The sequence below is a fragment of the Neofelis nebulosa genome, chromosome 4, assembly GCF_028018385.1.
Source record: "Neofelis nebulosa isolate mNeoNeb1 chromosome 4, mNeoNeb1.pri, whole genome shotgun sequence".
NCBI classification, from domain to species: domain Eukaryota; kingdom Metazoa; phylum Chordata; class Mammalia; order Carnivora; family Felidae; genus Neofelis; species Neofelis nebulosa.
In genome coordinates, this window is record NC_080785.1 from 161,605,900 (window position 1) to 161,631,052 (window position 25,153).

Genomic DNA, 25,153 nt, shown 5'->3' on the forward strand with positions numbered 1-25,153 from the left:
TTAGAAGCAGAAAGCGGAGGCCTTTCATCATGCGCGTTGGTCGTTTTCCCCTTGTTTCCCACCTATCTTCACTCTCTTCCGCTCTGCCCTGGGTCCTGCAAACTACATTTCCCAGAATCTCCCGCCCTTCCACTTCCTGTTAGCTTTGGCCAATAGGAAACACCTTCAGGAGATGGGAGAGGCTGGAGGAAAAGTTGGAGTATTTCTTCCCCACTCCCTCCTTTCTTCTGCCCATCCTGAGCCCTCCAAGACTGCAGCCGTAGGTCGGATGGCCCCTCTTCTCCTACCCCTTCAGGCTTAGAAGTAAAAGCTCCCCATGTTGCTAGACTCTTGGTGCCTCATCCCTCGTTTTCTTAACCCTGCCCGCATCTCAGCAAGGAAGCCCCTGAAAACTCCTTTTTTTCTTTTTTAAATGTTTATTTTTGAGAGACAGAGAAATGGAGCATGAGTTGGGGAGGAGCGGAGAAAGAGGGAGACAGAGGATCCGAAGCGGGCTCTGTGCTGACAGCAGAGAGCCTGATGCGGGGCTTGAACTCATGAACAGTGAGATCATGACCTGAGCCGAAGTTGGTCTCTTCACTGACTGAGCCACCCAGGTGCCCCGCCCTTGAAAATTTCTTAAAAGGACCACCTCGGGGCTCGATTCTGTTCCCTGCTGGGATCCTGACTATCGTGACCTCTTTGGGGAAGAGGGTGTGGTATCGTTTGTAAACATAGATGCAATATAAATTTGTACAATGAAAAAAATGCCTATTTAAAAAATACAGATCAGGGGTTCTCGGGCTCAAGCCCCCGCGTCGGGCTCTGCACTGACAGCTCAGAGCCTGGAGCCTGCTTCGGATTCTGTGTCTCCCTCACTCTCTCTCTGCCCCTCCCCCACTCACGCTGTCTGTCTGTCTCTGTCTCTCTCTCCCCACTTTCTTGTTTCTTTGCATGCCTCGTTTCTTTTAAGCTTTTATTGTTTATTTTTTAAAGGATTTTCTTCCTTTTTAAAGCTTATTTATTTTGAGAGTGTGTGTATGTACACGCGAGCAGGGGAGGGGCAGAGAGAGAGGGAGAGCACCTCAAAGAAGAAGATAACGGAGAAGTCATCCCCTTTCCACCACTGCCTCCCTGGGACCCTTCCCTTGGGCAGGACCTCCCTGGCGTTGGTGACAGTCACTTCCCAGAATCAGTTCATGGCTTTGCAGTTGGGTAGGACATGGTGCGAAGCCTCGGATGGCCTCCCCATCACGAGCGACTCAACAATGGGCCAGCGCAAACTTACAAATGAGAGGGAGGCTGGGGTTCTGACCTCGGTCATAGAGCCAACGAGCGGAAGCCCCAGTGTGTGGGCGGAACAGCCACCTGCAGGCGAGGGGACAGTCACAGAGAAGCTCCACTCTCTAGGCCCCTGGCAGTTCTTGCTTCTGGAAGCCTGAGCTGCCTTGACCTTGCTCTTGGCCGGCCCCCTTCACTTAATAGGTATTTATTGAGTGCCTGATGGGAGCCAAGCACTGGGAGCCCAGCAACGTACAAAACAAGACATAACCCCTGCCTCGGCCAAGCCAACATTTGAGTGGCGAACACAGGTGAAAAGCACAGCAGTAACACTGTCAGGTGCCGATTCGCTGCTGGGAACCTTTCTGTGCCTCGGTCTCCTCATCTGTAAAATGGGAGCAAAGCAGTCCCCACCTCAAGGTATGTGATGGGGACTGAACTCACAAACTGAGTGCCCGGTCCTGTGGCCGCTGTCACTATCCTACAGTGATCTCTGTTCCTCGTTATCGCTGTATTTCAGGTCCTCTGTAAGGCAGGCAGTGTAGCCCCGAACCCAGCTTCCAACCCAGCTCTGCCAAGGCCACGTGACCTTGAGCCGTCCCTTCCCCAAGCCTCGGTTTCCCCGTCTGTGAAACGGGCGTGGTAACCTTGACCCCCCCCCCCCCCCCCCCCCCGGGCAGTGTGGTCAGAATGAGCTGAACACCTAACTCCAGTTATGTTCCTCCTCCCTTGACCTTTTTTGCTGGGCTTCCTGCAAATAGGCAATTTTTATAAAAGTCACCAGCCCTGGGCAGGGCTGTGTGTGTCGGGGGGGGGGGGGGTGGGGAGGTCTATCTAGGTGCCGTCCAACAAAATCTTGAGTGACCCCCTGGTGGATGGTGTCACCCTTGTGGGCTGCAGCCCCTGGGGTCCGAGGGACCAGCAGTCATTTCAAAGGAAGACCCAGAAAAGCCTGTGTAGTTCCTTGCCCCACAGCACTTTAGCTGCAGAGAGGAGGATAGTCACTTGAAGGTGCCCTTTCAACTCTGGAAATAATGAACACAATAGAAAGCATGGTCACCATGGCTACGGTCTAGCGTTGGCAAGATAGGCCTATGCCGGGGCTCTCGCGCTAAATGCCTCCCTCCCTCTAGCCTGTCAAGGCTCAGAACCCTCCCTGGGTGTTCATCTTTTTTTTTTTTTTTTTTTTTGAGAGCGAGAGGGTGCAAGTGAGCGAGGGCCAGAGAGAGAGAGAGAGAGAAGTGGGGCACGAGCTCACCCAATGTGGGACTCCAACTCATGAACCGTGCGATCCGGGCCTGAGCCAAAGTCAAGATGCTGAATGACTGAGTCACCCAGGCGCCCTCGGTGCCTAGTCATCTTACTGGGCAGTAAAAGCTGAACTCCTCACCATGGCCCGTGAGCCCCTGCGCGACCTGCCCAGTCACCCCCAGGCCCACATCTCCCTCCACTCTCCCTCTTACTCACTCAGCGCCAGCCACCCTGGTCCCCTCACGGTTCCTCAAACGCACTCAGCCAGCTCCAGCCCCGGGGCCTTTATACAGGCTGTTCCCTCTTTCTGGAACGCTATGCCCTCAAATACCTGCTCGGCTCTCTCACTCACTTTTCATTCAGCTCTCTATTCAAACGTCCCGCCCGGGGAAGGCCTGCCCTGAACCCTCTTTCCAAGTTAGCCACAGCCCCTGTATCAGCCAGGCGGGGTCAGGTGATGCTGCGTAACAGATGGCCCCTCAATCTCGACAGTTCACTTTCCACACATGCTACACGCCCCTCACGGCTTGGCAGGGGGGCTCTGCTTTATCAGAATGACTCAGGCTGAGGAAGCAGCCACCGTCCAGATGTCCTACGGTCGTGGCAGGAGGAAAGAGAGCTCTCGCGGGGGCCCTGCACAGGCAATTAAATAATTTGGCCCAGAAGCGACCCACAAGACTTCCAGCCACAGCTCATTGGCCGGAAGCATCGCAGGACCCCCGCAAAGGGGCCAGGACAGAGCATCCCACTGTGTGGTGACGATGGATGACACACAGCACCTTTGACTACCAGACCCTTACTCTCTCTGCCCTTTCCCTGCCTTGTTCTTCTTCACGGCAGGTATCACCTTGGACACCCACGCTCACTTATTGATTTCTCGTCCGTGTCCCCACTTAAGCGCCAGGAACACCGGGCAAGGATTTTGCTCTGTGCCCTGCTGTGTCCCCAGAGCCCTGAACAGTGCCCAGCACGCAGTAGGTGCTCAATAAATATCAGTGCAAGGGCCGTACGAATGTATGAGAGACGTTCTCTCCCGTCTCGAGCCTCGGGAACCAAAACTGGGATGCGGGAGGCCGCCTACCCATGGTGGGGCCCCCTCCCCCCACAGCAGTTCCCGGGCCCAAGCCCCGGATGTGACACACTCCTAGAGACAGGGAATGCTCTCTCCTTCCACACCCTCCCTGGCTTCAGGGACGCTGCTAACCCACCCGCCCCAAGAGCTTAGATGCCACACGCCAGCCGGTCCAGTTCCTTAAACACCAAGACGCTGAGCGTCCAACTTCGGCTCAGGTCCTGATCTCGCAGTTCGTGAGTTCAAGCCCCGTGTCGGGCTCTGTGCTGGCAGCTCGGAGCCTGGAGCCTGCCTCGGATTCTGGGTCTCCCTCTCTCTCCGCCCCTCCCCCGCTTGCGCTCTGTCTCTCAAAAAAATGAATAAACATTAAAAAAAATTTTTTTTTATTTTTCTAACGGTTGAGACGGGTAACTTTATGTTGCGTGTCTTTTGCCACAATAACACACGCAAGGTGTGAGCCTCACCGTCCCCGTGACCAAGTTCCATTCTGCGGAATAGTCGTCTGGCTCACTGTAATTACAGATTCTTCCTCAGGGTCGCAGAGACGTGCTCCAAGGCCACTTCTTGAACCTCAGAGACGAAACAGGGGAGTGACGGACACACGGCAGCGCAAGGTGCCCGGCTTGGTGAGGTTTCTCAGGGACAGAGCGGCGAGGCGGGGGTGTCCCTTCTGCCTCCTTCTGCCCCCTTCACAGCCCATGCCCTGCCTGAGCTCTGGGTCTGCGCTGAAGGAGGATAAATCCTGGCTGCCATCCCCCCCCCTCCCCCCAGAGAAGAGCGTGGGTCTTGAGCTCGTGCATCTGGTTGTACCCATCACAAACCTGAATCGTCTGCTCTTCTGAATCGCCCACAGGCCTGCTACACCCCCGATTTGGCTGTAACTCCATTAAAGCCTCCGCTATCGTCTTTAGCCGCTGAATCAGTCTCTGCACAAAAGGGGCGAATGTAATTTTCTATTATTTTTTTTTTTTTAATAAAGGTCTAAATAAAACAGGCTTTTTGGACGAGGTGGAGCGGTCACGTGGCACAATATCCACAAAGCACAGAAGGACGCCGCGAAAAAGTCTCCCTCCCACCTTTTTCTCCCAGCCAACAAGTGCCTCCCACTCGGCCGCGGTGACTGTTACTGTTTCCTGTGTCCCAAAAGAGGTATTCAATGTGTGTCAAAGCAAAGCATATTCTCATCATTCCTCTCCTTGCTTTGTAACTATTCTCACTGGTCGGCATCTGGCTGTTCTTTTTATTATTTTTTAAACTTTTTTTTTTTTAATGTTTCTTTGTTTTTGAGAGACAGAGAGCGCGCGCAAGCAGGGGAGGGGCACAGAGAGCAGGAGACACAGAATCCAAAGCGGGCTCCAAGCAGACAGCGGAGACCCTGACGCAGGGCTCGAACTCACGAACCGTGAGATCCTGACCTGAGCTGAAGTCAGCTGCTTAACCGACCCAGCCACCCAGGCGCCCTAGGCATCTGGCTGTTCTTAACAAGAGTAGAAATGGCTCTTGGTGCCCTGCTCACTTCCCCATGGCATTTGTCATTTCTGCGCACACGGCCAGCAACCCAGGGCTGGCTCTCTGTGGCCTCTCAGCCCACAGGTGCCCTGGGGGCGGCCCTCAGGCAATCCTGATGGGAGGTACGTCAACATTGTCCCCTGTGGGGGCACACATTCGATGAGCCCAGCAGCCCTGCAGTGTCACCCTTTAAGGGCTGCGTCCCCTTCCCTGCCTCACTTCCCCTGTCCCCTACAGGTGCTTCTTGGGACCACCTCTCTAATAAACCATGAACCTGCAGAACCTCGTCTCAGGGTCTGCCTCTGGGGGGGTTGATGCAATGGAGGAGAGCGTCTTGTCCTGGAGAAGGCACCACCTCGTGCATGGGGAGCCTCCTACTTCCTTCTTTCCCCCTGCATTGGACTTCCTTGTATGCATTATTATAAATTAGCCACCCTCCTCCTGAGGCTTACGAGGCCTGTGGCAGTCTTTTGCACGTCCTGAGCTATATGTCGTTCTGCACCTGAGCAAGCAAATCCTTGGATAATTCCTAGAGATGGGACAGTTGGGTCAAAGCATCCATGCTTCATCATCTTGACGGATTTTGCTAAATAGCCCTCTATTTCTAACACGTTTCAAAACCCCAACAAATTTTACAGCTTTTCCCATTACCTTTATTTTTAATTTTTTTTTGGTCTTATTTTTCCCCCATTCCTTTCTGGTACCTTACCACCAAATGCAGGAGAGAAGCAGAGATGGTGAAATTAACTCGGCCAGTCTCTTGAGGGGACAGCGGAGGTTTCTGGCTCCTTACTCCATTTGTGGAGACCCGGTCTCCCGTCCCAGGGACCCGTGGGCCAGGTATCACTGAGTGGGGGAGGGAGGGGCAGTGTCTCTACTGATTCGATTTATTTGTAATGTGCCGTGGGAGAGGAAACATTGTACTTACAATGGGGAAGAAGGCGAGGACCACTGTGATTTCAGCGATGAGAATGATAACCATGAACAGGAAACATTGGAAGACACGGAGGGAAGGGAGGGAGGGGGCTGGGAGCCTGTGCAACCTTGTCCCTGCAGGGGAGGGACCTGTCCCTCTTCGCCTCATCCCCAGGCCACGTAGCCTCTTCAGTTTGAAAGAACTCAGCCTGGGTGGGGTGTGGGGGTTATTTCCTCTGTGTGTCATTTTCCTGCACTTGGCCAGGATGTTGGCACCGAGGTTTTCTTGGGAGCCACTAGCTGGACCTCCGTTTCATGCCCAGAACTTTCTGGGCATCAGGAAGACCTACGAGGGACCTCCAGGTCAATAAAGGCTGTGTGCACTGGCAGCAGGTGCCCATGGAGGAAGCAGGAGGGAGGGTGGGAAGGACAGAACAGAGGCAGGAGGAGGGGAGGAGAAGCCGGCTGAAAACCTTTGCAAGTGGGGGAAGAGGGAAAGGGGACTGTAGGGAAGACACGGGGGGACAGGTTGGTGGCTACAGGGTGGTGGTGGCGGCGGGGGGACTTAGGTCTGCTGGCTTATGTTTCAGACAGAATTCACCAGCCCAGGGGAAAACAATGAGAAAGGCAGCAAACAGAGGAGATGTCTCCAAGTTACCCCTCAAGGAGAAACTGCTGCTCGGCCCGGGCCTCAGTTTCCCCATTTGTACAATGTGGGGCTTGGACCAGCTCCAGGGGCGTCAGTGAGTTCCGCAGAGCTTCTGGGGGTCAGACGGGGGCAAAGGAAGGTCAGCTCCTGGCTCCCCTTTCATCTATTCCCGTCTTTGCCTGTTGGCACATCCAGGCTTGGAGTTGCCAGACCGGCCCGTGGCTGGCCTTATCTAGCTAAGAAAGGCAGGAAGGCATAGCAGCGGGTACACATCCAGGGACCCACAAGGACGAACATGGATGCAGGGCTTAGCAGTTGTGGAACCCTAGACTAGCGGCTCATGGGACAGATAGCGAGGATTAATATTATTACCATGTCCCCGCCTCTCGGTGACCGAGGTGGCCAGAGTACTGATATCCGGGCGTCTGTATGTCCTTGATAGGTTCCATTTTCAGAACCTACCCCTAATCTGCCCGCTTCTCTCCCCCTCCGCAGCCTCATGCCTCCCGGCCCCCACTGTCTCCCACCTGGACCGGCACAGTCCCTCCAGAGTGGTCTCCCCACACCGTTCCCCCAAGGGCCACCAGAGGGCGCCCGTGAGTCCCTGAGTCAGGGCTCCTACCTCTTCTCAGAATCTTCTGTGGCTCCCAACACCATCAAAATGATTTTGCTTTTCTTTTCTTTTTTTAATTTAATTTTCCTTTTTTCTTTTTTTAAGAAGACAGAGACAGCGGGGGAGAGAACCGAGGGAGAGAGAGAGAATCCTAAGCAGGCCCCGTGCTCGGCGCACAGCCCAACACTGGGCTCTATTCCACGACTTTGGGATCATGGCCTGAACTGAAAGCAAGAGTCCAATGCTCAACCGACTGAGCCACCAGGCGCCCCCTTGAGTTTGCTTTTTTTGAGTGAGTTCTCAGAGGCTTTGGAGGGACAGGTACTAAGGGTAAGGTCAATCGGATTTGCTGATGGGTTGGACGTGGTGTGTGAGAGAGAGCACTCTGATTCCTCCAAGTTAAACTATAAATTAGCAAATAGCGTCCGCATCAGATTGAAAAGGAAATGAAATATTTCAGGCACGGGACCTGTCCAATAAATAACTATTTGCTGAAGGGAGAAACTGAGAAATCAAACAAGATGATAGAGCTTCAGGGAGGAGGGGAGTGGGGGCGGGTGCTTTTAATCGTGGAGGTGGTTTATGCTCTGGGAGATGACCGTACTGAGGCTCTCCCCGAAACCCCCACACTGAAATAACCAGAGTTTTGCAGCAACACAGTGGAGGAAGGAAAACAAAACAAAACAAAAATGCTGGAGACAAATTTTACCTAGGGTGGGATAATCCACTCAGACACGATTCTAAGGGAAATGGGAGTGGGGAGACTGGGGGCCAGACTTTGGGGGGTTAGCCGAGGCCGGATGGGGCAAGACACGTAAAATCTGCAACACGCCGTCTGCACGATCGCGCTCAAAACTCTTGTCCCTCGTGTACTTGGACACACGTGACAGTGGCCACAGTGTTGCGTGAGTGGGAACGTACACACGGGCTGATGACACAGACCAGTGTGCCCAGAAAAGACCCAAGAAAGATGGAAATTAGCGCAGGCGGGAGAGGACTGACCCCTACCTCACACCACGCTCCGATAATAAAACTCCCAAAAGCCAAAGAGCTAAAAGTGAGAAAGCAAGATTTAAAATTATGGGAAGAAGACCCGGGAGACTGTAATTTATGGCCTTGGGTGGGAGAGGAGTCCCGACCGAGGTACATCATAAAGGAAGAACACGGATGCATTCTGATGCCGTCGTATGAGACCACAAACGCTGAAAAGTAGGGGATGCCTGCTGCCAGGGGGCTGTGATGCGCGTGAGGAAGGATTCACACGGGAGGGTACTTTGGGGTCTGTGTGCAGATCCGACTTACAAACAAGAGAGTGTCTGCTTCCTTTGGTTGCTCCAGACCACCCGGCAAAGCCAAGCAGCCCCGTGAGGCAGCTCATTGCCGGGCACAGGGAGCCAACGTGAAGGAGGTATGCGGAGGACAGCGCGAGGACCCTCGTCAGGACAGCCCCTCTGAAGCTGCCATAGATGCCCCGGCCAATGAGGATCACACCAGATATCTTTGGGACAGGAGTCAGACAGGGAAAAACAGTCTGTCAGTTGTATACAAATGGAGCTCTCCCAGGGGAGGGGAGAAGAGCAAAGGCGGATAAAGTCAGCAAAAACATTAAAAAATGATAATACCCGTGTACCCAGAGTTAGCGAGGATGTGGAGAGATCAGCTCATATATGGTTGCCAGGCAACAGACTTTTGTGTGTGTGTGTGTGTGTGTGTGTGTGTGTGTGTGCGGGTGGACCCTTCGCAGTTCATGTTTAAAATGTTAAAGGTTTTGGGGCGCCTGGGTGGCTCAGTCATTAAGCGGCCGACTTCGGCTCAGGTCATGATCTCACGGTCCGTGAGTTCGAGCCCCGCGTCGGGCTCTGGGCTGACGGCTCAGAGCCTGGAGCCTGTTTCAGATTCTGTGTCTCCCTCTCTCTGCCCCTCCCCTGTTCATGCTCTGTCTCTCTCTGTCTCAAAAATAAATAAACATTTAAAAATAAAAAATAAAAGGGGTGCCTGGGTGGCTCAGTCAGTTAAGCATCCGACTTCCGCTCAGGTCATGATCTCTCAGCTCGTGAGTTCGAGCCCCGAGTCAGGCTCTGTGCTGACGGCCCAGAGCCTGGAGCCTGCTTCGGATTCTGTGTCTCGTTCTCTCTCTGCCCCTCCCCCACTTGTGCTCTGTCTCTCTCTCTCTCAAACATAAATAAATGTAATAAAAAAAATTTTTTTAAATGCTTCTTTATCTTGAGAGAGAGTATGTGCTCACGAGTGGGGGAGGGGCAGAGAGAGAGGGAGAGAAAGAGGCCCAAGCAGCCCCCGGGCGGTGAGTGCAGAGCCCCCTGCGGGGCTCCATGAGGAGCTTGATCCCATGAACCATGAGATCATGACCCAAGCTGAAATCAAGAGTTGGATGCTTAACCGACTGAGCCACCCAGGCGCCGCACGTGGAGCCTGCTTTAAAAAAGAAATGTATTGGGGCGCCTGGGTGGCGCAGTCGGTTAAGCGTCCGACTTCAGCCAGGTCACGATCTCGCGGTCTGTGAGTTCGAGCCCCGCGTCAGGCTCTGGGCTGATGGCTCGGAGCCCGGAGCCTGTTTCCGATTCTGTGTCTCCCTCTCTCTCTGCCCCTCCCCCGTTCATGCTCTGTCTCTCTCTGTCCCAAAAATAAATAAAAAACGTTGAAAAAAAATTAAAAAAAAAAAAAGAAATGTACTTAAAAAAAAAAGGGAAGAAATGTACTTGTCTCATTTAACTCCCGTGAAAATGTTACTTCACAGGTAACAAGATGAAGAGTGGTCTTTAATATCCTTCTTTTTTTCCTGGCAGTCTTTCCTTAGTGCGATTCTGCTACCAAAACAATTGCTTCTTTAATGAGGTACATTCTGGGTCACTTTCATAGTAAGAAAAAAAAGGCTTTTTCGAAAAATTTAAAGGACCGGGCAAATACCCCCTCCCTTTTGCCCTTCCCAAACAACTTAATTTTCTGCAAGATTTGACTTAGAGCCGAGCTCCTCCACGGCCAACCCGGCCCCCCTCCCCCATCACACGCCTCTGTGCTTGATTTCACCAACTCTGGGTCCATGGAGCCTACACCCGTTCGCAACATGTCCTGCTCCTCGTCCGTCTGCCCTACATCCCTCCTGCTTCCCCGGAGACCACCGATCCGGATGCCGGTGAAATTTGGATCAACTTATTTCTGTCTTTGAGGGAGACAGCTATGGAGGAAGGGCTGCAAAGCCCCAGGGTCTGGGTGGTGACATACTTACCGCCGTGAAGCCATTGAAGAAAGATAACAGTCTCTTCCAGGAAGAGTAGGGAGTGTGCATTTCAGTGTCAGCCAGACTGGGGTGCTCCGGAGGTTGAAGTCAGCATCTCTCCTAAACCCCTGGGCTACGGTTTCCCCAGATGGTATAGGGCCGGGGTCAGGGGCACCCAGGCTGGTTGGCTGTGGCCCCCTCCCACCGCTCTCCTGGCAGCCTGATCGTCTGCCAGGGAGGGGGCCCCAGCAGTTACCTCTCCTCCATCATAAGCTTTTATCACATCGCAACTGGATGCTGGAGCAAAGGCTCCCAGTGCCAGGGAAGCAGATGCCCCGAAATGCCCCTGCGGGCTCCTCGTTCTCCACCAGGGGTGGAGAAAAGGCACGATGTGCTGCCCTGGTACCCCCTAGGTGCCACCTGGGCCCCGTAGGTATAGTGCTCAGCACTGACCACTCTTTTTTTTTTTTTTTTTTTTTTAATTTTTTTTCAATGTTTTTTATTTATTTTTGGGACAGAGAGAGACAGAGCATGAACGGGGAAGGGGCAGAGAGAGGGAGACACACAGAATTGGAAACAGGCTCCAGGCTCCGAGCCATCAGCCCAGAGCCTGACGCGGGGCTCGAACTCACAGACCGCGAGATCGTGACCTGGCTGAAGTCGGACGCTTAACCGACTGCGCCACCCAGGCGCCCCAGCACTGACCACTCTTATGGTTAATAACCCCGCTACGCTGGGGGCTCCAAGTGGGTGGGGTCCTGGGCTGTCCTAGTCACGGTTGCGTTCCCAAAGCCTGGTACACAGTAGGTGCTCAAGAAACTGATGTGGAATAAATGAATGAGTGAATGAAGCTCCATGAAGCAGCGTCTAGTTACAAGCCATCCGGTCCCCTAAGCCTCTGCCTACACATCAGCTCACTGAACTCATTCCTCTCACGGGGCTCAGAGGCCAAGGTAACTGCCCAAAGCCACACAGGAAGCAAGGTCAGTCAAGGCTGGGCTTTGAAGCTCCAAGAGGGACATGAACGTGGCAACCTCTGACACCCCTCCACCCTGCCAACTCCGGCCCCACTTCCGCATTTCGGCCCAAACCTGTCCTTTCTCCCTCGGGAGGCTGCTCAACCATAGCAGGCGAAGCAGGTTGCCTCGAGCCCTGTGCCACTGATCACTGGGCCTTTCTTGACGATGACAGACCCACAGCAGGCATTTCAGAGCAAAAATTATGCACTTGGCATTGAGGGCTGCCCCCCAACTCCTGCAGCCCTTAGCCCACATTGTCTCCCTGCCCCCCGCCCAGGTCCGTGCTACTCCACTCATGTGCCCTCTTTATCCAGCCCTGGGTTGGAGGGTGTGTGTGAGCAGGTCCTTGGAGGGCTCAGGACTTTCAGAATCTTCTGTGACCGCCCCCGCCCCTACAAAGGGCTCAGCTCAAAGGGAGAAAATACTTTACATTTAAATAACAAATGTTTGTCAAACTGTCTGCTCTTTGGAATATGTGGAACTAAAGATGTTCATGTAGGAGTCACTGCCTCCTCCCTGGACTACAAGCCACATTCACGGCTAGGAGTGTGTCCTTCCATGACTTTCTCTAAAAGGTCATTTGAAATAAGGAGCCTAAGAGCCAGGGGCTGAGGGCCCGAAAGCAGGGACGCAAAGGAGGGCGAGAAAAATGGAGATGCGAGGGAGCATGGGGAAATGCAGGGATGCACATGAGGGGGTGAAAATGTGGGCAAAAGTGGGCAGGAAAGTGTTGGCGCAAAGGAGGAAGGGAGAGGGGTGGCGCAGAGGGCAGGAAAATGGAACACAAGTAAGGGCAGGGAGGACGGGAGGCAGAGTGGAGGCCGAAGGAGGGCATGCCAGGCGGTGGCTGGAGGAAAAGTGGGACCCTAGGCCTGGCGGGTGAGGGACCTCCTCCGAAGCCCCGCCCCAGAGGCAGTCCCCCCCCCCCCCAAGTCCCCGCCCCGCCCCGGCGTCCCTGCAAGGACCAGGCTCCGGTCTCGGCCTCTCGCGCCCCCTGGCGGTCATCAGCGGAAGCGCGGCCCTACACGGGTCCCCCACGCTAGTCTCCCAGCCGGCCGCGGTCCCCCAGAGCCACCGCTCTGTCCGCCAGTGGGAGGAAATGGCGCGTGTCTGTGACGCACCCTCCAAGCCCCCCTAACCCACACCAACTGAACTGACGCGAAGAGACAGAATTGTGCAGGCATCCGGCGAATTACAAAGGTCAGACATTTGGCAAAAACAAAAACAAAAAGGCAAAAAAGAAAAAAAAAATCGTACAGGAAATTAGTGCAATCTGTCAGTAATAGTTCAGAGGTTCTAGAAAACACTGAAAAGCTGCTCTTGAAGGGGAGCTGCAGAGCCACTAGGAAGACATTTAAATATTACTGTAGAAATAGCAGAGTTACTCCAATTTGGTTAATCACAGAGCTTAGGGTGTGTTAAGATAGTCATAGTTCATTTCTCTCCTGCTTTGTCTCCTTCTTTTTCTCCTTTAATGTTTGTTTTTGAGAGAGAGAGAGAGAGAGAGATCGGAAGTGAGGGGCCGAGAGAGAGGGAGACAGAGGATCCAAAGCAGGCTCCGAGCTGAGAGCAGAAAGCCCCGTGTGGGGCTCGAACTCACAAACCGTGAGATCATGACCTGAGCTGACAGGCGCCCCAACAAGGGGGCATCTTATGGCTTCCGTTGTTTTAATAACCATCATTGGGGGGTGGGGGTAACAAATCAGAAACGACTATCCAATAAAAAAAAAGTCTGGAGGGGCGCCTGGGTGGCTGGTCAGTTGAGTGTCCGACTTCGGCTCAGGTCATGATCTCACGGTCTGTGGGTTCAAGCCCCGCGTCGGGCTCTGTGCTGACAGCTCAGAGCCTGGAGCCTGTTTCAGATTCTGTGTCTCCCTCTCTCTGTGACCCTCCCCCATTCATGCTCTGTCTCTCTCTGTCTCAAAAATAAATAAACGTTAAAAAAAAATTAAAAAAAAAAAAAAGTCTGGAGTGCAGGACAGAAAGGGAAAGGGTTTCTCTTGAGGTCTTTCTCCCTGGCTTGCACATGGGCATCTTCTCCAAGCGTCTTCACATGGTCTTCCCTCTGGGAGTATCTGTCACTTAATCTTCTTCCTCGAAGGACACCAGGCCCATCGGCTCAGGGCCCATCCAGAGAGACATCATTTCTCCTTCAATATCCGTCCATCGCTTGTAACAAGTTGATCCCAGTGATGCAAGATGCTGATAATGGGACAACCCACTTGGCGGGGAGAGGACATATATGGTGACCCTCTGCATTTTACATCCAATTTTTCTGCAAGCCTAAAATTAAAAAAATAAATAAATTCTATTAATTAAAAAGAAGAAAACTCTGGTAGCGGTATCTATTTTTTGTTGTTGTTGTTCCACATTTACACTATTTAATATTTATTTTTAAAGTCTTTTTTTAAAAGAGGAAATAGACGGGCGCCTGGGTGGCTCAGTCGGTTAAGTGTCCGGCTTCGGCTTCGGCTCAGGTCATGGATCTCACGGTTTGTGGGTTCGAGCCCTACGTTGGCCTCTGTGCTGACAGCTCAGAGCCTGGAGCCTGCTTCCGATTCTGTCTCCCTCTCTCTCTCTGACCGTCTCCTGCTCGTACTTTGTGTCTCTCTCTCAAAAATAAATAAACATTAAAAAAAAAAAGAAAGAACATGGAAATCTCTGCTATTTATTCACTGGTGGGGGAGGCAGGGTTGTTTTGAAAGAAATGAAATAATAAATCCCCAATTTACAGATGGATAAACTGAGGCATGAAAATTAAAACATCTGGGGGGCGCCTGGGTGGCTTAGTCGGTTAAGCATCCGACTTCAGCTCAGGTCACGATCTCACGGTCCGTGAGTTCGAGCCCCGCGTCGGGCTCTGGGCTGATGGCTCGGAGCCTGGAGCCTGCTTCCGATTCTGTGTCTCCCTCTCTCTCTGCCCCTCCCCCGTTCATGTTCTGTCTCTCTCTGTCTCAAAAATAAACGTTAAAAAAAAAAAAAAATTAAAAAAAAAAAAAAAAGAAAATTAAAACATCTGGCCCATGTCACAGATAGAAAGTGGTGAAAGTCAGAATTTGACCCCAGGGTTGCAGTCTTTTTTATTTTTAATTTTTTTCTTAATGTTGATTTATTTTTGAGAGCGTGAGCAGGGGTGGGGCAGAGAGAGAGAGGGAGACGCAGAATCCAAAACAGGCTCCAGGCTCCGAGCTGTCAGCACAGAGCCCGACGCGGGGCTGGAACCCAAGAACCGCGAGATCATGACCTGAACTGAAGTTGGACGCTCCACCGACTGAGCCACCCACGCGCCCCCCAGGGTCGCAGTCGCCACATAGATGTTTTGGTGGTTTCAGGGCGCCCGTCCTGCCTTTTGCCCCTGAGGACAGACATACAGTCTTTCCTGTGTTAAAATACGGAATCCATCAGAGCCTCGGAGGTTCAATGGTGTGGAAAAACTATCTATCTCAGCAGCACTGCAGGGAGGACACAGCGGATTCCAAAGCTGTGCATTCAGAACAATCCCAACTTTTGACAAAGGCGAGCAGATACCCGTTCTGTAGAGAAAAACGACCAGAATGAAGGCCACAAAATCGCCAGCGTCGGTGAGCTTTTGAACGACCTTCTTTGTTCTTATGTCGTTTTTCTCTGGAAATGTCCCCCAGTGGTCTGTAAGGAGCATGTCTTCCTTAGGCACGCGGGGGAAAAGATGTTTTTAAGAAAACGAAGGGAAGTTGCGATCGTAAAAGGGGACCCCGGGAGGGGCTGAAGGACAGGGGTCCAGGCAGCAACGACAGGTGCTGTCTGGGAGCAGGACCTCTGCATTCTTGGACGAGTTCTCTCGCCGTCTCCGGGGACATCTCCTCGCTGACTCTGGTGTCCATGTTGGAAACCGCGACCTCCTCTGTGACCACGGGAGTGAGAGAGAATTTGCAGAGACAAAAACCGGCCTGGCCCCAGACTCAGCCGTGATCTCAGGGGTCAGGGAAAACAGTCCCACCCAGCCCCGCAATTTCCTCCGCAGGCTGCACGCGGACCGTTTTCTGTTGTTCTCTCTTAACAGATCTGAAAGAGTTGGCGTGTCCGTTTCTTGGAGCCCCCGCATTTTGCTTGACAATCCAGAGGGACCGTGGGGGGAAGCCTCGTGTTCCAGGCCACGCTGCTGAGATCCGAGGGCTGTCTTCTGAGTCCAAAGTCAGGCCTTCTCTGTGTTCGGTGGCAACTGCCCATTCGCTCATTCATCCTACTTTTGGAATGCGAGCATCCATTGAGCGCCTAGTGTATGCCAACCGTTGTACCAAAACAAACCAGGCGCCGTCCCTGCCTTCACGAACTCAGATACTAGAGGGACCCAGGTGTGTAAACAGATGATTACGATACCGGGCCAGCAGGGATCTGACACGGCAGCCTGGTCCCCCAGCTTGAACCCTCATTCCTTGGGCCAGGAAGTGCTCACGCCTCCATGAGCCAAAGGGGACTCTGCCCCCGCGGTCGTCCCATTTGGAAGTCTGGCCTTATCTCCGCACTGCGGTCTCCTCCTCTCGGGCCTGGCTTCTGGAGTCTGCCAGGGGTAGGCTCTGAGCCTTCATCCTCGGCCCTTCTAACACCCCAGGATCGTCCAGGCATCACCTGACGCCTTCTAGGTGTTTAATGTGGCCAGATGTAGCAGCCGGCTTCTCTAGGCAAAATAAAGCCTAGTCTGGCCACTTTCCGTCACAAAAGTAGCCTGTGCTATGGTTGCACCGATATGAAGTACCTAGAAGCTTATAGAAACAGTTTATTTATTTTTGAGAGACAGAGACAGAGCATGAGCGGGGGAGGGGCAGAGAGAGAGGGAGACACAGAATCCGAAGCAGACTCCAGGCTCTGAGCTGTCAGCACAGAGCCCGATGTGGGTCTTGAGCTCATGAACCGAGAGATCATGACCTGAGCTGAAGTCGGACGCTTCACTGACTGAGCCACCCAGGCGCTCCTGGATGGCTCCTGCTTTTTACCTGAAGCGGGGTTCAAGCTCACCAGATGTGGGACTTGAACTCATGAACTGGGATATCATGACCTGAGCCAAAGTCAGGCGCCTAACAACGAAGCCACCCAGGTGCCCCAAATTGTGTATTTAAACGGGCGTAGTATAGTATGTGAATTATACTTCAGTTATATCTCATCTATTTTTATGTTTTTACTTTTTTTAAACGTTTATTTATTTATTTTGAGAGAGAAAGAGAGAGCGAGAGTGCGGGAGAGGCAGAGGCAGAGAATCCCAAGCAGGCCCCGCGCGGTCAGCGCAGAGCCTGACTCGGGGCTCGAACTCACAAACTGTGAGATCACAACAGGGGCCAAAACCAAGAGTCGGCCGCTTAACTGACTGAGCCACCCGGGCGCCGCTCAATATGTATTTTTAAAAGATAATGGTTTTTGCTTCTGAGCCGGGAGTGAAGGCGGCTGAGGTCAGCTGTTCGTCGCGGGAATATATCTGAAAGATCAACGAGGGAGGAGGTTTCCCAAGGCGCCTAGAGCCTGCAGCTCAGCCCAGCCCTGAACTAGTAACCATTTCCTTTGCGGTGGTGAAGCAACGTGCCACGACCTTACTTTGTGGCCCGAAACCGCAAAGGAGGTTCCTGTGGTCCTTCCCACATCAGAAGCTCCTCCTCATGGGTTTTTGAGGCACACACTGTGGCTTCTGTAGCTCTGAGGTCTGGCTCCCACCCACCTGCAGAGGACCCTGTCCCCTCTCGGCATGGCTGGCCCTGGCCCGTTAATCCCAGTTGCCCAAGACTCTAGACCCCCATGTCATCTTCTGGCCCCTGGGATGGTTCTGTCTTAATGAGACCTTGTTTTCACTTAATGACGTTTTAAGTTTTTTATTTATTTTTTTTTTAAATTTTTTTTTTTAATGTTTTTTATTTATTTTTGGGACAGACAGAGACAGAGCATGAACGGGGGAGGGGCAGAGAGAGAGGGAGACACAGAATTGGAAACAGGCTCCAGGCTCCGAGCCATCAGCCCAGAGCCTGACGCGGGGCTCGAACTCACGGACCGCGAGATCGTGACCTGGCTGAAGTCGGACGCCTAACCGACTGCGCCACCCAGGCGCCCCAAGTTTTTTATTTATTTTTGAGAGAGAGAGAGAGAGAGAGAGAGAGAGAGAAAGAGACACGGAGTATGAGTGGGGAGGGGCAGAGAGAGAGAGAGAGGGAGACACCGACTCTGAAGAAGGTTCCAGACTGAGCCGTCAGCACAGAGCCCGACGCAGGGCTCGAACTCGTGAACTGCGAGATCATGACCGGGGCCGAAGTCGGACTCTTAACCGACTGAGCCATCCAGGCGCCCCTTAACTTAATGACCTCTTGAAGGACCCTATCTCCAAATACAGTCCCATTCTGAGTTACTGGGGGATACGCTTCAATGTAGGAATTTGGGGCGACATAATTCAGTCTGCAAAAGGAAGTGAGAAGGGAAAGCAGTCAGTAAGGGGGGGCAGGTCTAGGGTCACAGGCAACTAGGGGCTCAGTCCCGCCAGGGATCCCCAGGAGATGGCATAGGACGCGTACTTCAGTCTTCCCCCCCCCGCAGGTGAGGGAACTGGGGTTCTCCTCCACCACCCCCATCGGCTGAGGGCTATTCCCAGGGGGCGTTCATTCTTAGACATTTCTCTCCTGTTCTGTGCAGCCTCCTGAGAAAACTCTCCGACGAAGGTGTCTGGATGTTGGCCACATCTTGTGCCCAAGTTGTCCTCGAGGTCACGTCGGGTGATAAAGGACTACTTCTCTACGTCTCGCTTTCCTCGTCGGTAAAATGGGACCGGTGAGAGAATGGAGCCAGCCTAGGTTCACAGCACAGGGTAGGACCGGCCTGGAGCTGCCGGGGAAGGGGGGGGAGGGGGGTAGTGGGGAGGGGTGGGTGGGGTAGCGAGGAGGGGTGGGGCGTAGCGGGGAGGGGTGGGGGGTAGCGGGGAAGGGTGGGGGGAGTAGCGAGGTCCACCCTGCCATCCGCTGCCAGGCTTCTAGTTTCCATGTCAAAAGTGGGTGAATCAAAATAAAACACAGACAAAAAAACACCTTCTGTACTCCCTTCGAATCAGTGCCTCAGTTTCCTGAATGCCTCTCCTCTGGGCCTCTGCTTATGCTTTTCCCACTGCCCGGAAGGCTGTTCACCTGCCTGCCTCCAGCACAGCTTTAAGCCCCAGCGTAGAGGCCCGCTCCCCCCCCCCCCCCCCCGACACCCTCCGGCTGGGTCGAACATGGCCTCGGGGCTCCCACAGTGCCTGGGTGTCCCCACCATGGCCCTGATTCCTGGGTGGTTATCGTCGGCTCACCTGCTGGTGGGCCCCAACACTCCCCAACTCCCCCCCCAAGCCTCCTCCCTCTGTCCCTTAGTGTCAGCCCCTGCCCCCAGCCCAGCCCCAGCCCCAGCCCAACACCGCGATCTGCGATCTGGGCTCCCACACTAGAGTTCTGTCTTTCTGAGAATGTTCTATAAATGGAATCATACAATATGTAGCCTTTTGAGTCTGGCCTCTTTCACTGCAGCATAAAGCATTTGAGCATAAAGCTTTGTGGCCTGTATCAATAGTTTGTTCCTTTCTGTTACTGAAGAATATTCCATTGTACGCATGGAAGCTAGTAGGTTTCACATCACCCATTGAAGGACAGTTGGGTTGTTCCCAGCTATTGGTGATTATGAATAAAGCTTTTACAAATAATAGGGGCGCCCGGGTGGCCCAGTCAGTAAGCGTGCAACTTCAGCTCAGGTCACGATCTCACAGCTTAGGAGTTTGAGCCCCGTGTCGGGCTCTGTGCTGACAGCTCGGAGCCTGGAGCCTGCTTTGGATTCTGTGTCTCCCTCTCTCTCTGCCCCTCCCCCACTCATATTCTGTCTCTCTCTCTCCTCCAAAAATAAATAAACATTAAAAAAATTAAAAAAAAACAATTATACGCAGGTTTTTATGTGAACATAACTTTTCATTTTTAAAACTGTGGCCGTGGGATGGTTGGGTCAGATGGGTGGCTGCGTGTTTCGTGTTCTAAGAACCAACAAACTTTTCCAGAATGGCTGTGCCGTTTTGCATGGCCACGAGCAGCGTCTGAGACGTCCACTTTCTCCGCATCCTCGTCAGCATTTGGTATCGTTATTTTTAGTTTAGTTGTTCTAATAAGCATAAAAAAAAAAAAAAAGACTTTGGGGCACCTGGGTGGCTCAATCGGTTAAGCGTCTGACTTCGGCGCAGGTCATGATCTCTCAGTCCGTGGGTTCGAGCCCCGCGTCGGGCTCTGTGCTGACAGCTCAGAGCCTGGAGCCTGCTGCGGATTCTGTGTCTCCCTCTCTCTCTGCCCCTCCCCCACTTGCACTCTGTCTCTCTCCCCCTCAGAAATAAATACGCATTAAAAATTAAAAAATAAAAATTAAAAAAAAGGCTTTTAAGGCTGACATTGAGAGACAAAGTGTAGGATTTGAACCCGAGCATCTGAGTGTCTAATCTCTTTTTCTTCATTGGATCTTTCTGGAACAAACCACAGGGTGTCCCTGCAGTGCTCTGCGCCCCTCCATGGCTCCCCACTACCTGAAGGGCTACGCCTGGGGATCCCACTGGGAGGCCTTGAAAACCCACCCCCTTCTCCCCCCCCCCCCCCCCCCCCCCCGTGTCCTCTACCCAGGTGACCTTCTACTTCTCTGTCTTTGCCTTGCTGGTCCCTCGGCCTGGAATTCCCTCCCTCCCTAACTCGGCCTGGCCGACACCAGCATTGACATCACCTCCTTCCAGAAGTCCCCTGTGCCTGGCATACAGCAGGCGCTCAGTAAATGCTGCCAGAATAAATGAAGGAAGGAAGGAAGGAAGGAAGGAGATGAGAAAGGGGAGGGGCACGCTGTAGGGAGCAGCTGAGGGGGTCTGTAGGCCACAGGGAAGACCATGGCTCCTTTCTGGGGCAATGGGGAGCCAGAGCAGGCTTTGAGCAGGGAAAGGGCCTGCTGAAAAATTTCTCTTATTTGCAGGGGTACCTTTTTGTGCCCCGGGCCCTTACAAGGGGATGTGTGTAAGTTCATAAATCAAACAGCTAGGATGGCAAAGGAAACCCATTACAAACCCATGACATTGGGATATGGGTATCAAAATCTGTTTTAATTGTGATGGAATCTGGGCCTTTCTTAACACCTCGAATAGCAAGGCGGCAGGGGGGTGGGGGGCAGCTCTCACGAATGTTATCGGGGAGCACACGTGATGCGAGTTTTTCCCTCCCAGTTCATAAGCGCCTGAATTCTATTTGCAAACCCCTTGGGTGCCTGGGGACCCTGGCAGAAACCCCCTGAAGGTTGGGGTGCAGGAAGGGCACACAGAAAGGGAGCTAACTTGGCAGAGTGTCACTGAGAGGGACAGGAATGATTTCCAGGGGTGATGGACAAGCATCCAGACAGACCAGCATCCGGCGGCTGGGCCATCTGTTCAAAGAAAAACAGGAAGACGGTGCCCTGCCCCTCTGGCCTCTCTGGGCCCAGCCTTTGTCTTTGTGACTATAACTCCCAAAGGCAGGCCTGGAGCGCCTGAGTCGGCTCCCAGCTTCCTTCCCCAGCTCCGGAAGCAGCAGGAAAAACAATCTGACAAGGGCAGGATCTCCCAGGTTCTGTGCTCTCCCGACAACACTTCAGGGGTCCCAATCACAGCCTGATAGGGTCAGCTCTGGGGGTAACATCCCATTTCACAGATGAGGAAACTGACGGCCAGAGAGGCCCCAGGTCACCCAGCCCGGCTGTGGCTAAGCTGGGGCCTGGAATTCAGGTCTCTGAGTCCGCCACCTACCTCAGGATACCTATTCATTCATTCATTCATTTATTCATTCATTCATCCATTCATTCATCAGGTTGATTCACCAGGTTGCCAAAATGCATCTGAAGAACGAGGGGAGAGGGGCGCCTGGGTGGCTCAGTCGGTTAAGCGTCCGACTTCGGCTCAGGTCATGATCTCATGGTCCGTGAGTTCGAGCCCCGCGTCAGGCTCTGTGCTGACAGCTCAGAGCCTGGAGCCTGTTTCAGATTCTGTGTCTCCCTCTTTCTCTGACCCTCCCCTGTTCATGCTCTCTCTCTGTCTCAAAAATAAATAAATGTTTAAAAAAATTAAAAAAAAAAAAAAAAGAACGAGGGGAGAGATTTCCCTCAACATGACAGACCTGAGTTCAAGTTTTACAACTCAGAAGTGTGCTTTGAGTTGGGTGGTTGCTCCTCTCCGCCTCGGTTTCCTGCACCTGCAGATCGATGACCTGGGGTGATGACACCGCCCCCCCCGACCACCACCAAGTGTTAGTTGGAGCCTGCACAGAGCAGGAGCTGAGGAGATGCCTGTTGAACGGATGTCCTTTGCATCCCGCTCCCGGCACCCGGCCTTACCTGCTTACGATCCCCAATTCCCTTTCCTTGTGGAAAGAGCGTGCCCTGCCTGTGGGCAGTAGAGCTGAGGAGGGCAGGGCAAATGTCCTGAGCTGGCGGATCCTGCTATTCCTGTCATGGGCACCAGGGGGCAGTGGGTGCCCACTTCAGCTTTCTTCTACCTGCCCCCAGCACCCCTCACCCAGGTTGGACAGCTGGGACATTGATCCTCCCCCTGACCCCTGCCATCAGGCTGGCTTCTCCCACCACACTGGTGGTGGAAACGGTAGACACTAGGGGACAGAGGGGCATCAGGGTCCTCTGGCCACTGGACCCCTGCACCATTCTGCCTCATTCATTCTCTTATTGGACACCTACTATATGCACAGCCCCATGCTAGGCGTTGGGGACACAGCAATGAATAAAGCAGAGAAAAATCCTTGTCCTCATGAAGCTGACTTATGAGTGGGAGAGGCGGCCATCATGGAATCAGGCCGTTACAACCGAGGGTGATCGGGGGGCTGTGAGGGGGAACCCCAGGGGCTGGAGGCAGGAGGTCCCAGAGGAACCCCTGAGCCAGCTTGGGCAGGGAAGGGAGGTGGCCAAGGAAGGCTTCCAAGAAGCATGAGATCTAAGAACGAATGGAAGTTAGCAGTTTGCTCAGGTGCAGAGTAGGGGAAACAGTGTTCCAGGAGGGGGTACGGCCTGTGCCGAGGTGTGCAGGCAGCGGCCTCCCACCCCACACAGAAAGAGAGGCGAGAACACTATAATGCTACACGGACTCAAACAGTGACGTCCTGGAACGAACACTGAGCAGCACGTCAGGGGAATGGAGGAGAAAGAGGCTAGAAAGAGATATTCACATCGTGCCAGCGATGTGCCCTGGGGGTGGGGACCTCTTGGAGACGAATGGCTGGCCACTTAGACACGGTGTGACTGGGGATACACAGGCAGCTGTAGGAGGCAGAGATGTCCAAGCTGAGACTGAAGGGATGAAGAAGGGGTCAAGCGGACAAGGAGTGAGCGGAACAGCATTCTAGGTGGTGGGAACAGCAGGGGGCATCGGCGTGAAGAGAGATGATCTTCAGCTCCGCTCCCTCACTGGCACGGAGGTTCGACCACCTGTCCGCAGCCCAGCCATCTCCCACCTGGACCCGTGCTGTCCCTCCTCCCAGGTACACAGGTGCTTCCCCCCATATCCTACAGACTGTTGCTCACTGCAGCCAGAGGAGGCCAAAGTCCCCATCAAGCTTGGCCTCTGTTTGAGCAGCTGCCTGGGTCACCCTAGCCCCGCCTGGCTGAGTCAGGCCTGGCATACCCTGGAGAGGAACTGCCCCGCCAATCAGGTCTGGTAGGCACCAGTGGGGCAGCAGGCTCCAGGGGGGCAGCTAGCTGGGGCATGGCCTTTACTTGGAAGGGTCTTCGAAGCAGCCTTTTGACCCAGACAGGGCTTCGAATCGCTGGGTTCATAGTCCCCGCCGGCTCCCCCGTGACATCAGCTCCCCCAAGGGCCTGGAGCTCTGAGCTCCCGATGTCTGTGCCTCCTGCTGTGCCGGGCCACAAGCCCTCATGGGGCAGATGAGGAAATGGAGGTTCAGAGAGGTTGAGAGATTTACCCTGGGTCCCACAGGCTGGCCGGGGGCCGGGACTCTGTCGGTTATTTAGAAACAAACATTTCCCCGGGGCGGGCGGGCTCCCTGGGTGACAGATCTGGAATCACAGATCTGACTCTGACTCACCGGGTGAAACTGGGCAAGTCGCCCTGCTGCTCTGGGCCTCAGTTTTCTCATCTGTAAAAGTGGGGTGGTGATGGCACCCCTGTGCGGGAAGGGGAACGGCATGTGCAAAGATGGAGCTGTGCTCTAGTGTTCAGAGGGCGTTGAGGGGGTGGGCAGCTGTAGTGGGGGAGGGGAGGGAGGTGATGAGGGCGGGTCACGCACGGCCTCTCCTGGGCCTTGGGAAGGACTTTGACAATTCTAAGCGGAGGAGGGACCCGATCTGACTCTGGTGTTCCCAGGCTCCTTCTGGACCCTGAAGGGAGACCTGACTTCGAGGGGTGAGGGCAGGAGCCAGGAGACCAGGTATGAGGGGGCCGGGGCTGGAATGGGGGAGAAATCCATGTTTCTTGCCCAGCCTGGCTCCCAGAAGCCCAAAGGCGAGGCAGGGACTTTAGCCCAGGAGGCTGATGGTTGGGGTGAGGGTGACACGGGGTGGGGCGTGGCAGAGAGTGCTGGGCGGGGTTACACCCGGCAGCTCCCAGGTCAAAGTGGCTGGACCACTCAGGCAAGCGCGTGGGCTGCTGACAGACACGCATGTCACACGCCAGGCTGGGAGCAGCCCAGCTGTGCCCCCTTGAGCTTGGGGCTGAGTGGCAGGGTATGAGGGTTCCCCCACAATCCAAGCCTCCCTCCTCTGGGCTCAGGATCTGACAGCGGTCCACTTGCCTAGTTAGGGCAAGTCCCTCTGCTTCCCTGGGCCTCGGTTTCCTCGTGTGTAAGAGGGAGGATAGCGCTAACACCCATACACGGGAAGAGGGGCAGCACACGTAAAAGCCCTAAGGTAGAGTCGTGCTCTCGTATTATTCAGCCCCCAGTTCTGCCTGGGACATTTTCTGATCTGGGCTGGAAAGGCCATCAGGAGGAAGAACCTGCCAGTGCAAAGGCTCGGGGGCGTGGTGGCGGGCGAGGGGTTGGCACATCCGGAGGATGAGCGGGGGGCTGGAGAATTCTCTAAGACTGCTGCACTGGGGCTGGGAGAGGGACCTCTGGGGAGAGATTTGAGACCACAAGGAAACCAAGACATCCCCACATCCTCCTTCCAGGAGAAGCAGCCGGGCCGGGCCAGCCTCCTGGGTTGGCTCACTCGGGCGCCAGTCACATCGCCCGGCCCCTCAGAGCCCCCCTGGACCCCTCTGCTTCCGTCACCCTGGACGAGGGCACATCCCATAGTGGCCTCGGAGACCCCTGCGATCACTCCGGCCTGGGCGAGCGTCTGAACACCTCCGTGCCTCAGTTTGCCCATCTGTAAAATGGGGAAACCATAGTTCCGCCTGCACCTGTGACTTGCAGGGCTGTGCTCAATAAATGCTCGAGATCATACTTATTATTATGGATTAGCGCGGTGATTAGTCCGAGGGCAGAAAGAGCGTCCCCCGGGGTCCGACACCCCCGGCCTCGGTCCCGGCGTCTCTCCCTCCCTGCGCCCTTGAGAGCCTCAGTTTCCCCAACTCAGCCCCCAGGGCGCGGAGGCGGCCCGGGGCCCCGGCGCCCCTCCGGCCGGCAGGGGCAGCACGGAGCCGCCC

General features: G+C 54.1%; 1 protein-coding gene across 1 annotated transcript; it reads right to left on the reverse strand.

Annotated features, from left to right (window-relative positions):
• Window positions 1-2,108: 2,108 nt before the first annotated feature.
• On the reverse strand, window positions 2,109-10,726 carry TSPAN16 (tetraspanin 16). Its single transcript, XM_058723594.1, is given in 5 exon segments — window positions 2,109-2,243; window positions 4,048-4,102; window positions 4,104-4,218; window positions 8,533-8,767; window positions 10,514-10,726. Coding segments are annotated over 5 exon segments (567 nt in total). The 5' UTR covers window positions 10,574-10,726; the 3' UTR covers window positions 2,109-2,141.
• Window positions 10,727-25,153: the final 14,427 nt, after the last annotated feature.